Below are 16,133 nucleotides of genomic sequence, written 5' to 3' on the forward strand. Positions count from 1 at the left end.
CTTTTAACAATCCGATCTCGAGTAGCTCGTGAGTAGCTTGACTCGTTTGCACCCCTAGAAGCAACCATCGAAGCTTAAAATTCTCGGACCTCTCCATAAATTCTTGGACCTCCATCTTGATAATCATAGGGGATTATCTTAAATCCATCTTAATCCCATCATTGTCAACTTCCCTTCCACACCTGTTTGTCATTACTACATAATCGAAGCAACCATTGAAACTTAAAAACTTTGAACTGTTTATAGAATTTGGCCCACAAACCCACGAATTCAAATCTAACCCACAAACCTCCAACTTATGAACCCGTATAAATAAGTAGGTTGGCGGGTTGTATATGAGTTTATGTTCCATACCCGCCAACCCGTGACCTATATAGTTAAATAGATCGTGTTCGGATTAATGTATTTTGATCCTCTAACCCACAACACGTCAACACAAACACGACACGATTCCTATGCCTAACAAAATCGAACATTATAACATGGTGGCTCCTTGGAACACCAACATTCTACCTCTGGCCGAATCAGAGGGGCCATAAAAACCTTTGAACAATTCAGCGTTTACACTCCCTCTCAACCCTTCTATTTCCTTCGTTTTCCTTCACTGCCCTCTCTTCTCTTTTCTCGTGACCGGAGTTTTCAACAGAGAAAAAGCCGTAACAACTCCTGTTGCCGTCCTCTGCCTTCTCCGACTGGCGCCGTTCTCTTCGCATCTCCGACCAGAGCTTTTAGCAGAACAAAGAACCTTCCGATCTCTTTGTCACTAGCGCCGTCCTCCTTCGATCTTCGACCAACGCTGTCTTCAACCCTCTAAAGTAAATGAACAGAGCCTCCCGATCTATTTTCTTTCTCTAACAAGATTTTGGTGAACCAAACGCCTCCAGAATTTTTTCTGGCAGACGAAATCCGCTAAAAACCTTGCTAATTTTTCCCTGGCCCGCGAAGCACACATTGAAAGAGCAATATCCGACGCCGTTTCCGGCGTGTGCTATACTGTTTCAATCTCAGCTTAAGACTACTATAATACAACAGTTCTGAATTCTTATAGCAATGGCGAAATCTCGATCACTGTTGATTCTATACGCCACTGAGACGGGCAACGCGTTAGATGCTGCCGAACGATTAGGCCGTGAAGCTGAAAAAAGAGGCTGCCCTATTCGTATGTTATCCCTCGACGAATTTGACCCCGTAAGTGAACTTTATGCAATTACACGCCCCCTTGCTACACTTTCCAATGATTATTTGGTTTCTCTATTTTGTTTACGCAAACAATTTCCTAATCAATTTGTTATGTGTTTCTGCTATGCATGTTACTTGTTGCTTATACCAGAGCTCCTTACCCTGTGAAGAATATGTAATTTTTGTGGTGTCCACAACTGGACAAGGGGACACCCCCAATTCCATGAAGGTTGGTTCTTTATCACTGCTTTAACTTTCAAACTTTGCATCTGTTATTATTTCTTCTTTCTAATTCTTACCCAAATTTAGGCGTTTTGGACATTTCTTTTGCAAAGAAGTTTAAACCGGCAGTGGCTTGAAAAAACAAACTACACGGTCTTTGGATTGGGAGACTCTGGTTATCAGAAATACAATGTAAGTTGAATTAGTTATCATGTATGTAATCCTTATAGATTACATTTGTGTAATAACTTAAATCTGTCATGTGATTTCAGTTTGTTGCAAAGAAGCTTGACAAAAGACTTACAGATCTCGGGGGAACTACAATTCTTGAAAGAGGTTTGGGAGATGATCAACATCCTTCAGGGTATCTTTGTCATTTCCAGTATTATACAACTTTGTTGCATAATCTTTCTGTATTATATATAATAGGTAAACTAAAAAAAGTTGCTATGATTTTCTTATGCAGATATGAAGGGTCCTTAGATCCATGGATGTCATCTTTATGGACCATGTTATATAATAAAAATCCAAAATTCTTCCCAAAAGGTTTAAATATTTCTGTGTCTGATATGAAGATGCTTGGTCAACCAAAAGTGGAAATCACATATCTTGACTCGAATGCAGTGCATTCACAACCTTCAGCACAAATTGGTATATAGCCTTGTTTATTTTCAAATTTCACTATTTTTTCAACCTTCAAAGTTCAGATTTTATTTACTGTAACTTATTTTTTTGTAACAGATTTGAAGTTACTTGAGAAGGATATAGTGAGGTGTCGGTCAATGTTGTCTGCAAAAAAGTCAAATGACAAGAGTAAACCTGATTGCTTCTTGAAACTGGTAGTGATGAAATTTCCTGGTATTTTTTATATTCTTCTTTTGTTAATTTATAATTTGTACGATTGTTTGATTTAGGTTAAAAACCAACCAATTACTAGAACAAGTTATGACAAAGATGTACGCCATTTGGAATTTGAGCCACTTTCATCTGTAAGTATTATCAAAGCTTATATGTATTAGTTGTTTTTTTGGTTAATGATATATAACAGTTTACATAAAAAGAAACCCTCTTAATAAAATTGCTTCTAATTTGCTTTATTCAGACTATCGAGTATGAAGTTGGTGATGTCCTTGAGATTCTTCCTTCACAAAGCCCTGAAGCAATCGATGCATTCATGACTCGCTGTAATTTAAACCCTGAATCCTGTATCATTGTGAGTAATGTTGTTTAAATAGTTGTAAAATCCATTTATAGCATATAATCTAAACATTAAATTTCAGGTTAAGTCTAGAAATAAAGAAGACTCTCTTGAAGATGGTGTTGGTGCCTCAAAAGATCCCATAAAACTAAAAACATTTGTCGAGTTGACTATGGATATTGCATCAGCTTCACCCAGACGTTACTTTTTTGAGGTAAAATGTCTGAACAATTTTTTTGGTGTTTTTATATGCTAATTAATAACAAGTTCATTAATTATAATCAAACAAGGGTGTATGTGATATTTCATGATTTAGCATCCAATTATTTCTTATGAAAACCTATTCCATTCCTACACGCCAACAAACGTGAAAACGGAATGTAATAAGTCATTCCATTCCAATATCGTGTAGGTCATGAGTTTTTTTGCGAGTGCTGAACATGAAAAAGAGAGGCTTGAATATTTCGCCTCACCAGAAGGAAGAGATGATCTCTACCAATACAACCAGAAAGAACGAAGGACTGTTTTAGAGGTATATATATATTTTGAATTTTATTTTGCCAAAAAGAAAGTTTTCGCATTTATTTTATTTGGTGGTGAAGGAAGGAAGGGCAATATGGTCTTTTTTTTTTTACAGGTACTCGAGGATTTCCCATCTGTAGATATGCCATTTGAGTGGTTGGTGCAGCTGACTCCTCCATTGAAAACACGAGCTTTTTCAATTTCTTCTTCTCCTAATGTTCACCCGAATCAAGTACACCTCACAGTCAGCATAGTTTCATGGACAACTCCTTTTAAGAGGAAACGCATCGGTTTATGCTCCAACTGGCTAGCTTCACTTCATCCTCATCAAAGTATGGAATCAACAATTCCATTCCATTCCTTTCTCGATTCCATCATACCAAACACCACCTTACTGTTTTTGCTCATTTTTTTAAACAGGAGTCTGCATACCAGCATGGTTTCACAAAGGCTCACTCCCTGCCCCACACCCCTCACTCCCCCTCATCCTTATTGGGCCCGGAACCGGGTGTGCACCTTTTCGCGGGTTCGTGGAGGAGCGGGCCTTAAACGCAAGTAATTCTGGGCCGATTCTTTTCTTTTTTGGATGTCGAAACGAGGATAATGACTTCTTATACAAAGATTTTTGGGTTTCCCATTCGCAAAATGGAGGGGTACTTTCGGAAGAAAAAGGCGGAGGGTTTTATGTTGCTTTTTCAAGAGACCAACCGCAAAAAGTGTATGTACAACATAAGATGCGTGAACAAAGTGGGAAAGTGTGGGAGCTTTTGAGTAAAGGGGCGGCGGTTTATGTTGCGGGGTCTTCGAGTAATATGCCGGCGGATGTTTTGGCGGCTTTTGAGGAGATTGTGGAGAGAGAAAGTGGGGTGGAGAGAGAAGCGGCGGTTAGGTGGTTGAGGATGTTGGAGAGAGGTGGAAAGTACCATGTTGAAGCATGGGCTTAGTGTGCCTGATACAATATTGTACTATTGTACTGTATATATGTATCAGGTACACAGGTACACTGTGTGGAGCTATTTATGGTTTAAAATTTAAAATTTTGTAGGATTTAGGTCGATTATAAAGGAAAGTAAAGTTTGCGCTTCTATTTTGTAGTAATTACTTCTCTACATTAAATAAAACATCAAATTTATATGCCCTCTAAAAGATGACTAGGTGAACATTTCAATTGATGAGTTGTTTCTAGACCAACGACATAAGATTTGTTAAAACATATACTCGATATGTATGAATATTGGTTGAAGCTTAAATAAAGCAAAGGCAAAGTTAATATTTGCATTCTTATGCGCTATTTCTCTTCTATATATGTTTTCATCGACTATCAGAACGAACTGAAATAGATAAATTATCCAACGTTATGATGAAGAAAAACATAAAAAAAAAAAAACGAAATCTAATGGTTAGATAAGATATATGTGGTGCACAAACCTTCTCGCAAGAAGTGGGTCTTAATCATCTATTCAAGTACTTACAATATTGTTAGTCTTCTAAATGATATTTCTAATTTCCATCATGTTTTTTGTAGCAGCAATAAGAAGGTGAGAATCAGTAAGATATCTCCTTCCTACACATCAATATGCAAAAAGCTGCAATTCTAATTAAACCAAAAAAGAATTCTATATATGATACATGGATGCGAAATATGAAAAGGCGTCAATGAAATCTCCAAGGAATGCATTGGATATTAGAACAAGATCCATTCCATTTGCTTGTGCATTCGTTCTTAGGAAGATCACAACATTTACATATCATTCCAAGTGTATCGAAACTACTTAGATATCCTGCAAAAATGACCAAAACAACTTTTATTTAGCATAAGTAATTTTATATAGAAACAATTAGAAACACAGATTCTGGGTTGTCGTTGGTGCTTACTTTGCTGAGGGATGATGGAGAGTGATCTTGCTTCTGTCATCAGAGGATGAGACTGGAATCTATAACTGGTAATCAGAAGGAACATGAAGATGAGGGAAGGAGGCTTAATCATCTTTTCTTTTAATTAATACAACGATGCTGGCATGTATGATTGGTTTTTGGGTTTGTATATAAACACCAAAAGGTTGATGATTGAAAACTATATCTGTCGCTCGAGTTGACTATACACAAGGTCGACTTAGTCGTCGATAAATTATTAAAGTAACGATTGAAAGGGATTTAAATGAATATTAAAACATGAGAATCTAGAAGGGTTTGCTGGTTTGGTGTTGATGTGTATTTAAAGCCTATGTGCTTCTAGATATGATTACATATGCATGCTTTGTACGTTTCTTGTCTTTTACTCTGGGTTTCCACCGAAGTTTCTAAGCATTGGTGCCGTAGTTTTTATGTGCGATCAACATTTGATACTCCATAGAGTAAATTACAGTTTCGGTCCATGTTTACATCCATTTGCAGTTTTAGTCCAAATTTTTTATTTTTGGCACGACTGTTCCGTATGATTTAATTTTCTTGCAACTTTGCTCCTTTGGGCTAAATCTATGAGGCAGAAGCTGTTAAGTTGGAGTAAAAGGACTAATGTATCCCTGGTTTCAGTTTCATTTATCTTGTCAATTTCTAAATTATAGGGAACAGTTTTATAAATAAACATAAATTAGAACTGAAGCCCCAACACCCGGTTGAAACTCTCCTCCCAGATAATTAACTGGAATTGGAACTGACGGTTCTTAAAATCTTGGAACTGGAATCGGAACCACTGGGTAGCGGTTCCAATATCTGGTACCCGGTTCGTTTAATTCCTTGATTTTTTAAAACTTATAAAAATATATCTATTGTAAACTTACAAGAAAGTTATTAATAACATCAATAAGTAATTCGTTACGTATTAAAATTGAGGATTAGAAAATATCAGTAGCTTGAATAACATGAAGAAAAAATATTTGCAAGGTTCTTAAAACCTAAAAATAAACTCCAAAGATTTCATGAATCTTAAATACATACCTTTGATATTAAAAATTCAAACAATTAAATTTAACTTGAACATAATAGTATATTATGCCTACCGTCTACAAATTTATTTTGAACCAGGATAGTTTAATTTGAAAATAAAAATTACACATGGACATTTAAATGTTCAAAACAAATTATTCAAAATTCTAGAATTTTTAATGATGTTGAAGATGCTGTATGAAGTATGCGATTGTGATATATATATATATATATATATATATATATATATATATATATATATATATATATATATATATATATATATATATATATATATATATATATATATATATATATATATATATATATATATAGTCAAGATCAAATGAGAAGCAAATTATTGGTAGGAAGGTAAGAAATTTTTTTTCTACATATTTTTTTCGCGAACAAACAAAATGAATCATTAGATGATTCATTTGTAAGATGATTCACAAGAAAAAATTCTCAAAAAAACATCTCGATGATTCACTTATATAATGATTTTGTTGTTATTCACTAAAATTGTCATAAAAGTGGATTTTTTCTTAATGTACTTAAAAATGAATCATATAGATGTTTTTTTGAGAATTTTTTTCTTGTGAATCATCTTACAAATGAATCATCTAGTGATTCAATTTTTTTGTTCGTCAAAAAAATATGTAGAAAAAAAATTTCTTATCTTCCTACCAAAAAAAATTTCTTACCGGATCTATATCCTATATATATATATATATATATATATATATATATATATATAGCTAGGTTCCGTTGAGAATAAAAATAAAATAGAGATTTTGATATTCAACCTCAGCCACGTATTTCACATATGCCACTCTTAGCCTCCAGCGTACCGGTGCGACAGGCCTGGTATAATCATAAATGATTATACAACGCCACACATTCCTTTATCCTCCACCACCATAACCGCCGCCACCACCACCACTACCACCATCTCTGACACTAGCCACCAACCGACCCCACCAATGTCACCTCCGTTACTTATACCACCACCATCTCTGTCACTACCACCCTTCTGCCACCAATTGTCATAATCATTTCTGATTCTCAATCTGTAAACAAACATATATGTATGATCATTTATGATTAGGCATACTTTGTTGCTGCCGATACGCTGGAGCATTAGAGCGACAAATGAAAAATATGTGGCTGAGGTTGAATCTCAAGATCTCTACTTTTTTTTTTTTTTTTTTAATATCAAGTGAAGCGTCCCATATATATATATATATATATATATATATATATATATATATATATATATATATATATATACACACACACACACACGCACGCACACACAATGACATCCCCTGTTTTCTAGAATCAAAAAGAACTTTTTCTTTACGCTTGAAAAACCATAACATCTTTGTTTCTGAAAATTCCCACTATATTAAAACATTTTTGAGTACATATGTTTGTTTTTAAAATAATAACACTCTAAGGATGTCATAATCAATAGAAAGCATAGTTACATCATAAAGACCTAATAATCATGAACACTATTGTAGGTCTTCTCTTTAATCACTCAACATCTTATTCAAGTCTCCATCAATATTAACACTACTACCTATGATGCATAAAAATTGAGGATGCCAGGTTGGGAAACGTGGTGAGATACATACGGTTTTCAATCCCCACAATGTTATTATGATAATAATCCATAATCAATAAACCTGCAAAACCAATTATTACTAAACACTATAGATATATAATCCAACGAGGACATCTATAAACAATGTACCCATACATGCCCCGCGCAATCGATTCTCAGGAATTCTAATTAATGATTATCTGGAAGAATACTTACCTGGCGAATCATTTAAAACAACGGTTTAACTACATAGCTAAGAGATTCCTTGGACAATGTAAGTCATGAAAGGAAACCATGAAGAGGATGGAGTACTTGAATGAACACACAATCTATACTCCCAAATATTATGATTTATTAACACCTATACATAATGATCTTGCTAGTGATCTATCAGACTGTTTAGAATGGTCAGTGGTTGTAACGCCCGCATATCCGGGCTAGTCAATTTAGAGGCAATAGGGGTCGAAAACGACTTTTCTACAAAAAGATTATTTAGAATAAATAATCTTAACCAAGTTGTAGAATATGTCACAAGGTTTCCGTACATATAAAGAACGCCGAAATCCGAGTTATAACGAAGAAGTTATGACCCGTCGAAGTTTCGCGTCGGAACCGGCGCGGCGCTGGGAAGCGTAAATAGTAAATTTATGATATAGAGAGATTTAGCCTTAGCGCTCTAAACGAAAGTCGTAGAATATGTTAAACTAAGAACATTGATAAAAAGAACACCCAAATCTGACTTCGTATGAAGAAGTTATGATTTTTCGAAGTTTCGGATTAGCGGTGTACAACTCGAAATTCGAATTTTAGATCGATTGATTTTTAGCCGACACAACCTAAACAAGAATTGAAGATCTCGTTATTAGTAGCATAACGATAAAAATGCAGACGAAAATGGACATCGGATAAAGAAGTTATGAGATTTTAACGGACCAATCCTGTCCCGGCCTGTTAAAAATATAACTTTAAAAATAAAGTCAAAATTAGCCGACGGAGTCTAAACGAAAGTTGTAGAGTACGTCTCCACCTACGCGTGGATATAAAGAACATCAAAAACGGAGTTCGTATGAACGAGTTACAAATTATAATAGCATATTTACGTATTAAAATAAAGTATAAATCATGTAAACGTACACATATATATACATATGTATATATCATTAGAAAGGTATCGACGATGCGGTCATTATAAGACTAATGTTGAGTTCTTTCGACATTAGTTTAGTACAAATATCATTAAATCCATTTAAAATAGTATTATAGAGGGGTGTTTAGTTGTTTATATAACTAAAAGGTCATTAAGTAATTATGGAGGGTAGTTTTTGAAAATTCAATTAGTATAAATAAGAGCCTTGGGCTCTCATATTTCTTGCACCATTCTCTTGATTCAAGAGTCTTTCTCTCCTTATCCCCCGAGCATTTCGGTCCCTCGTGATTCGACTTCTCTTTCTGTAGTTTTAGTATAGTAAGGTGAGCGCTGAAGCGCTGCACGAATCTTTCTTAGAAAGATTCAACGACGAAGTTCTGCCCCTGCAGAGCCCGACTCCTAGCTAAAATCCCCTTGAAAGTAAGTTATGCTTACCCTATTTTAAATATAGTTTATATTTAAAATTAGTATTGTTATTATAAATTTATAATAAATATTTGAGCTATTATTATGACTTATATAAGTGTCGTTATAATATCTTTTAACTACTCGCGGTACGGAGAATCTGGTTTAAAGGGCCGCATAGGGTTGTTGGATTTCAGAAGTGCTATACGCCAAAATGGTCCTGCCCTCCGGTGTTTTATGTCTGGCCCCTGTCTGTACATAGTAGTTGGAAAGTATTGTTTAAACGCTTATATAATAATAATAATAATAATAATAATAATAATAATAAGACTAATAATTAGTCACGGTAATATTAGACTAAAATCTAGTGGTGATAATACTAGGTTTCGTCAAAGGAAATTATTTTAAAGTAAACGAAGCGCTGTCCGAGTACCGAGTCACCAACTTCTCAGGTGAGTGCATAGTCCCTTTCATCTTACACATAGATATGAAGTATTTTATATAAATTACTTGCTATGTGTGCATATTATCTGAATACTTGTTGTCTATGTTGGATGAACGTTTTATACATGTTTTAAAGGATTTAAACTGTATACGTATTTTATATATACGAATATGTGGGGTATGATGATGGGTAGAAAGATGATGAGAGATAGAAGATGACGTGAGTATACACTGGCAGCTATAGACTTAGTGCCTATGGGACAAACACCGGTAGTTATGGATTTAGTACCTGTAGGAATTGGTAGCTATGGACTTAGTACCTGTTGAACGCTGGTAGCTATAGATTTAGTACCCGATAAGTAGGATATAGCAGCTATGGAATTAGTGCTTTACGAACTAACATCGGCAGCTATGGATTTAGTGTCAGTCCTATAACCCTGGAAGTAAGGGACTTCGGAATAAACAAATGCAGGATAGACGACTCTTAGGTTAAATCTTCAAGAGTAAAGAAGATAACGGGGATGGGTAATGGGGTTAATTGTTTGATGATTAAACATAACAATTATATTATTGTGGGTTGAAAACCCTATGTACTCACCAGGTTTCCCAACCTGACCCACTCAGTTTATGTATATCACAGGTGTTGATATGAAGTCACTTTACATTGAGAGATTTAAAGAGATGTAGATCACTAGTGTAAATAAATGTAAGTTTTGTTTATGCTTATGTTTCTGTATTAACGATGACATCCCAAACGTTTTAAGATGAATAAAAATACGTCTCTTCGAAAATGTTTTAATAACGTATTTATCGTGTTTTTCTGGGAACAAATTCCGCAGCCTTTTTATAAAATGAAGTACTCTGATTTTTATAAATCATAAACAAAATCGGTCTTTTCTGGCCGTGATTTTGGGGATGTCACAGTTGGTATTAGAGCATTAGTTTAAGCGAACTAGGAATATGGATTTATTTCTAAACTTAAACTTAGAATGCTAAGCGATGATTGTGAGGTGTGAGCACTAGCTTAATTTAGGAATGATGCCTAAATTACTTTTATGTGCTAAATGATTTGTTATGCTATAGTTTGATCGGATCTATGGTCTGGTGCCGACCGGATCTGGAAACCTTATGTGTTTAGGATTCTAAACGTACGAATACGATATTAGAACTAGCATATAAACGTTTCGGAGTGATAAGGATGATTTAAACGTCAATCCTAAGTAAAGGTCTAGATTCACCTTATTCGGTGTAGAGATCAGGATGGCAAGAACCCGTAGCGGAAACGTAAATGTGAATGGGAAAAGAAACCAACCCCCAGTGGTTCAGCAAATACCTGTTGTTGAAGAAGTTGCGCCTGAGCCAGTCACCATGGCTGGAGTTCAAGCCATGATTCGGGCTATGTTAGCTGAACAAAGGGAAGAAATGAGACAAATGTTGAATAGGGACGAACCTACCGTACATGTTGAACCGACGGAGCCAATTCCCGAGCAATCTGAGGAAGGGAACTACAGCCGCCAAGTGAGTCAAGTAGGGACTCAAGGTTAAGAAAGGGATGGCCCAGAAGGGAGAAACATCAAGGATGGGCGGATGTACAAGAATTTCTTGGGTGTGAAACCACCAAGTCTCTCAGGAAGCCCAAAGCCTGTTGAGATTATGGATTGGATCTCCGAGATGGAGATGGTGTTTGAGAGTTGTGACTGTAGCAAGAAACAGAAGACCGTCTTCGCTGTAAGACAACTGAAAACTGGAGTTTTGAGTTGGTGGAAGTTATTGGCAGATACGATGCCACGAGGAGAAACCTTAAGGATGTCGTGGGAAGAGTTTTTGGAACAGTTGAAAATGCAATACTGCTCAGAGATGGATCTGATAGACCTAAACAACGAGTTTCAGAACCTGAAGAAAGGGAAGATGAGTGTTGATGAGTATGCCACCGCATTCACCGAGAGGATGAAGCTATTCCCCTACTTGGTGCCTACTGAACTCTCCAAGATTGATTGGTTTGCTAACGGACTGCCCACTGACTTTGGCCCAATGGTCAAAATGGCAACTACCTTGAAAGCAGCTGTTAGGGCAGCTAAGAACGTAGAGGCCCAGATAAGAGAAAAGGGTCTAGAAAAAGATAAGGCAGGAGAGAAGCGGAAGTTTGAAGGATCTTCGAGGTCGAACAAGGAAAGCAAATTCTCAAAGTTTGGAGGAGGAGATGGAAGTGAAGCAAGATGGTGTGATAAATGCAAGAAGAAGCATGGTGGGAAGTGCAACGAAGAAGTGACCTGTTACAAGTGTGGGAGGACTGGTCACTATTCCAAAGACTGCACACATAATGACAAAGTATGCTACGAATGTGGAGGCAAGGGGCACATGTCCAGAGACTGCCCAAGGAAAAATAAAGCAGCAAGACCAGAAACGCCACCAAGGCCAAGGGCATTTCACATGATCCTCAATGAAGCAGAGAACCATGCAAGGAATCAAGAATGAGGACTTCTTACCCGAAGATCAGATTATGCAGTAGCCATAGTTTCGTATGATGTAGCCTAGTAGAGGCATAGTTTAGGGTAAACTTGAACACCTGTGTAATCGTTTCAAGTAATAAAATAAAACCTTCGTTTTGTTATCTGATGTGTTGAATGATTGTGTGATTTGCTGCATGGTGAATTGGGAAACTGCGAGACAATACTTGGGACGAGTATGAGTAGGTGTGAATGGTAGTAGAGGCCTATACTACCGGAAGCACAAGACTCACACTTGGATCAGGGAAAGTCACAAGGTTACCAAGAAGCTAGTAACGGATTCTGTTTTTTTTTCAAGTATGTCATTACCATCGTTTCGATAATGACTAAAAAGATTGTTAATTCCCGACCCTAGTGGTCGTACCGAATTGAGTCCGACTACCATGAGTATGTTGCGTGGTTCAGGGAACCAAGTTCGATGTAGCGTCCGACTTAAACCAAATAATTGAAATCAAAGCGATCAATAGAAGTATCGCGTTCGTTGTTAAAGAAGTTGGTAGCCAGAAACGCTACATGTTAAAGTGTGATTATATCACATTAGAACATGAAGGAAGGCATAGTCTATTTTAGAATTTAACTCTAAGAGACCTAAGTCTAAACGTGCATCACATGATGATAGGTCATAATTTGAAGTCTAGCGTGAGGTAGAGAGCAGGTGCACGATCGAGTACTGCTTACAGTCAATGAGTCTAAGAGATAGACTTGAAGGAATATAGAAGTTATAATTATTACCTAGGATGAAGAGATGACGTATGGAGTCATTATACAAGCCCTGTTTCATTGATGATCTTGGGACGTAATCATCCTAAGGGGGAGATAATTGTAACGCCCGCATATCCGGGCTAGTCAATTTAGAGGCAATAGGGGTCGAAAACGACTTTGTACAAAAAGATTATTTAGAATAAATAATCTTAACCAAGTTGTAGAATATGTCACAAGGTTTCCGTACATATAAAGAACGCCGAAATCCGAGTTATAACGAAGAAGTTATGACCCGTCGAAGTTTCGCGTCGGAACCGGCGCGGCGCTGGGAAGCGTAAATAGTAAATTTATGATATAGAGAGATTTAGCCTTAGCGCTCTAAACGAAAGTCGTAGAATATGTTAAACTAAGAACATCGATAAAAAGAACACCCAAATCTGACTTCGTATGAAGAAGTTATGATTTTTCGAAGTTTCGGATTAGCGGTGTACAACTCGAAATTCGAATTTTAGATCGATTGATTTTTAGCCGACACAACCTAAACAAGAATTGAAGATCTCGTTATTAGTAGCATAACGATAAAAATGCAGACGAAAATGGACATCGGATAAAGAAGTTATGAGATTTTAACGGACCAATCCTGTCCCGGCCTGTTAAAAATATAACTTTAAAAATAAAGTCAAAATTAGCCGACGGAGTCTAAACGAAAGTTGTAGAGTACGTCTCCACCTACGCGTGGATATAAAGAACATCAAAAACGGAGTTCGTATGAACGAGTTACAAATTATAATAGCATATTTACGTATTAAAATAAAGTATAAATCATGTAAACGTACACATATATATACATATGTATATATCATTAGAAAGGTATCGACGATGCGGTCATTATAAGACTAATGTTGAGTTCTTTCGACATTAGTTTAGTACAAATATCATTAAATCCATTTAAAATAGTATTATAGAGGGGTGTTTAGTTGTTTATATAACTAAAAGGTCATTAAGTAATTATGGAGGGTAGTTTTTGAAAATTCAATTAGTATAAATAAGAGCCTTGGGCTCTCATATTTCTTGCACCATTCTCTTGATTCAAGAGTCTTTCTCTCCTTATCCCCCGAGCATTTCGGTCCCTCGTGATTCGACTTCTCTTTCTGTAGTTTTAGTATAGTAAGGTGAGCGCTGAAGCGCTGCACGAATCTTTCTTAGAAAGATTCAACGACGAAGTTCTGCCCCTGCAGAGCCCGACTCCTAGCTAAAATCCCCTTGAAAGTAAGTTATGCTTACCCTATTTTAAATATAGTTTATATTTAAAATTAGTATTGTTATTATAAATTTATAATAAATATTTGAGCTATTATTATGACTTATATAAGTGTCGTTATAATATCTTTTAACTACTCGCGGTACGGAGAATCTGGTTTAAAGGGCCGCATAGGGTTGTTGGATTTCAGAAGTGCTATACGCCAAAATGGTCCTGCCCTCCGGTGTTTTATGTCTGGCCCCTGTCTGTACATAGTAGTTGGAAAGTATTGTTTAAACGCTTATATAATAATAATAATAATAATAATAATAATAATAATAATAATAATAATAAGACTAATAATTAGTCACGGTAATATTAGACTAAAATCTAGTGGTGATAATACTAGGTTTCGTCAAAGGAAATTATTTTAAAGTAAACGAAGCGCTGTCCGAGTACCGAGTCACCAACTTCTCAGGTGAGTGCATAGTCCCTTTCATCTTACACATAGATATGAAGTATTTTATATAAATTACTTGCTATGTGTGCATATTATCTGAATACTTGCTGTCTATGTTGGATGAACGTTTTATACATGTTTTAAAGGATTTAAACTGTATACGTATTTTATATATACGAATATGTGGGGTATGATGATGGGTAGAAAGATGATGAGAGATAGAAGATGACGTGAGTATACACTGGCAGCTATAGACTTAGTGCCTATGGGACAAACACCGGTAGTTATGGATTTAGTACCTGTAGGAATTGGTAGCTATGGACTTAGTACCTGTTGAACGCTGGTAGCTATAGATTTAGTACCCGATAAGTAGGATATAGCAGCTATGGAATTAGTGCTTTACGAACTAACATCGGCAGCTATGGATTTAGTGCCAGTCCTATAACCCTGGAAGTAAGGGACTTCGGAATAAACAAATGCAGGATAGACGACTCTTAGGTTAAATCTTCAAGAGTAAAGAAGATAACGGGGATGGGTAATGGGGTTAATTGTTTGATGATTAAACATAACAATTATATTATTGTGGGTTGAAAACCCTATGTACTCACCAGGTTTCCCAACCTGACCCACTCAGTTTATGTATATCACAGGTGTTGATATGAAGTCACTTTACACTGAGAGATTTAAAGAGATGTAGATCACTAGTGTAAATAAATGTAAGTTCTGTTTATGCTTATGTTTCTGTATTAACGATGACATCCCAAACGTTTTAAGATGAATAAAAATACGTTTCTTCGAAAATGTTTTAATAACGTATTTATCGTGTTTTTCTGGGAACAAATTCCACAACCTTTTTATAAAATGAAGTACTCTGATTTTTATAAAGCATAAACAAAATCGGTCTTTTCTGGCCGTGATTTTGGGGATGTCACAGTGGTCGTCATCTTACTCTGACATATGACTTATATGGAGCCTGCTCCCGGGCTCATGATAGTGGCACGAAAAACATAACTCTCCTATCCATTCCAATCTCACACACACCCAAAATGTGACTACCCAATATCTAACTTATCAAATAAGTCTAGTACGTAACCCGTATCGTGACACATGATAATGCCATAAAATAAAGCTCTACTATCTGTTCCATTCTCACATACATCCTTTGTTAGATTACTACCCATTTATTCAACTCACTTTGAACTAAGGATCATTAATAAGTCTTACTTTATCACTAGACAAGACTATGATGCATGTAATCAACTTCCAAAACCTTTTTCCTATTTAAAAAATACTATCACAATGCAGTACGTGAATACACTTTTATCCAACTTAACTGGATCTAAATATACTTTATACGTCTTAGTTTAAAAATAGAGTAGACTACAATCCCCTTAATTAACTTCCAATACCAACCATGTTTAGATAACACTATCCTAATTCAGTGTATATATATTAACATAGAGTATAAGGCATTTAATATACATTAATCTTTTAATTAATAATACTTCTACTAATATTATCATGTAATAATACTATATAAACTCTTTAACACACATATATAACCATATCTGGT

The 16,133-nt window shown here is 35.8% G+C and overlaps 1 protein-coding gene and 2 long non-coding RNA genes across 3 annotated transcripts; 2 read left to right on the forward strand and 1 right to left on the reverse strand.

Annotated features, from left to right (window-relative positions):
- The first annotated feature begins 511 nt into the window (after positions 1 to 511).
- LOC145014814 (Flavodoxin family protein) lies at positions 512 to 4,401 on the forward strand. Its single transcript, XM_078973252.1, has 12 exons — positions 512 to 1,188; positions 1,331 to 1,408; positions 1,489 to 1,593; positions 1,674 to 1,765; positions 1,868 to 2,052; positions 2,143 to 2,240; positions 2,316 to 2,390; positions 2,504 to 2,614; positions 2,682 to 2,813; positions 3,012 to 3,131; positions 3,237 to 3,453; positions 3,542 to 4,401. Exons 1-12 carry the CDS (start codon positions 1,051 to 1,053, stop codon positions 4,063 to 4,065), a joined length of 1,875 nt encoding a protein of 624 aa, XP_078829378.1. The 5' UTR covers positions 512 to 1,050; the 3' UTR covers positions 4,066 to 4,401.
- A 136-nt stretch (positions 4,402 to 4,537) lies between these two features.
- On the reverse strand, positions 4,538 to 5,390 carry LOC145014815 (uncharacterized). Its single transcript, XR_013665621.1, has 2 exons — positions 4,997 to 5,390; positions 4,538 to 4,902 (listed from the first exon to the last, which is right to left on the reverse strand). It is a non-coding gene; the product is annotated as an uncharacterized LOC145014815 (long non-coding RNA).
- Positions 5,391 to 13,949: 8,559 nt separating this feature from the next.
- Positions 13,950 to 15,387, forward strand: LOC145014410 (uncharacterized). The gene is made up of 3 exons (XR_013665525.1): positions 13,950 to 14,129; positions 14,510 to 14,578; positions 15,211 to 15,387. It is a non-coding gene; the product is annotated as an uncharacterized LOC145014410 (long non-coding RNA).
- Positions 15,388 to 16,133: the final 746 nt, after the last annotated feature.

This window comes from Lactuca saligna, chromosome 9 (genome assembly GCF_052625555.1).
Source record: "Lactuca saligna cultivar CGN05327 chromosome 9, ASM5262555v1, whole genome shotgun sequence".
Lineage (NCBI taxonomy): Eukaryota > Viridiplantae > Streptophyta > Magnoliopsida > Asterales > Asteraceae > Lactuca > Lactuca saligna.

Bases quoted from the DNA above. Each gene is read 5' to 3' on its own strand.
- LOC145014814 (XM_078973252.1), top strand. From the start codon at position 1,051: ATGGCGAAATCTCGATCACTGTTGATTCTATACGCCACTGAGACGGGC. The intron at 1,766-1,867 runs GTATCTTTGTCA...TTTCTTATGCAG, and splicing joins GATGATCAACATCCTTCAGG to ATATGAAGGGTCCTTAGATC. The intron at 2,391-2,503 runs GTAAGTATTATC...TGCTTTATTCAG, and splicing joins AATTTGAGCCACTTTCATCT to ACTATCGAGTATGAAGTTGG.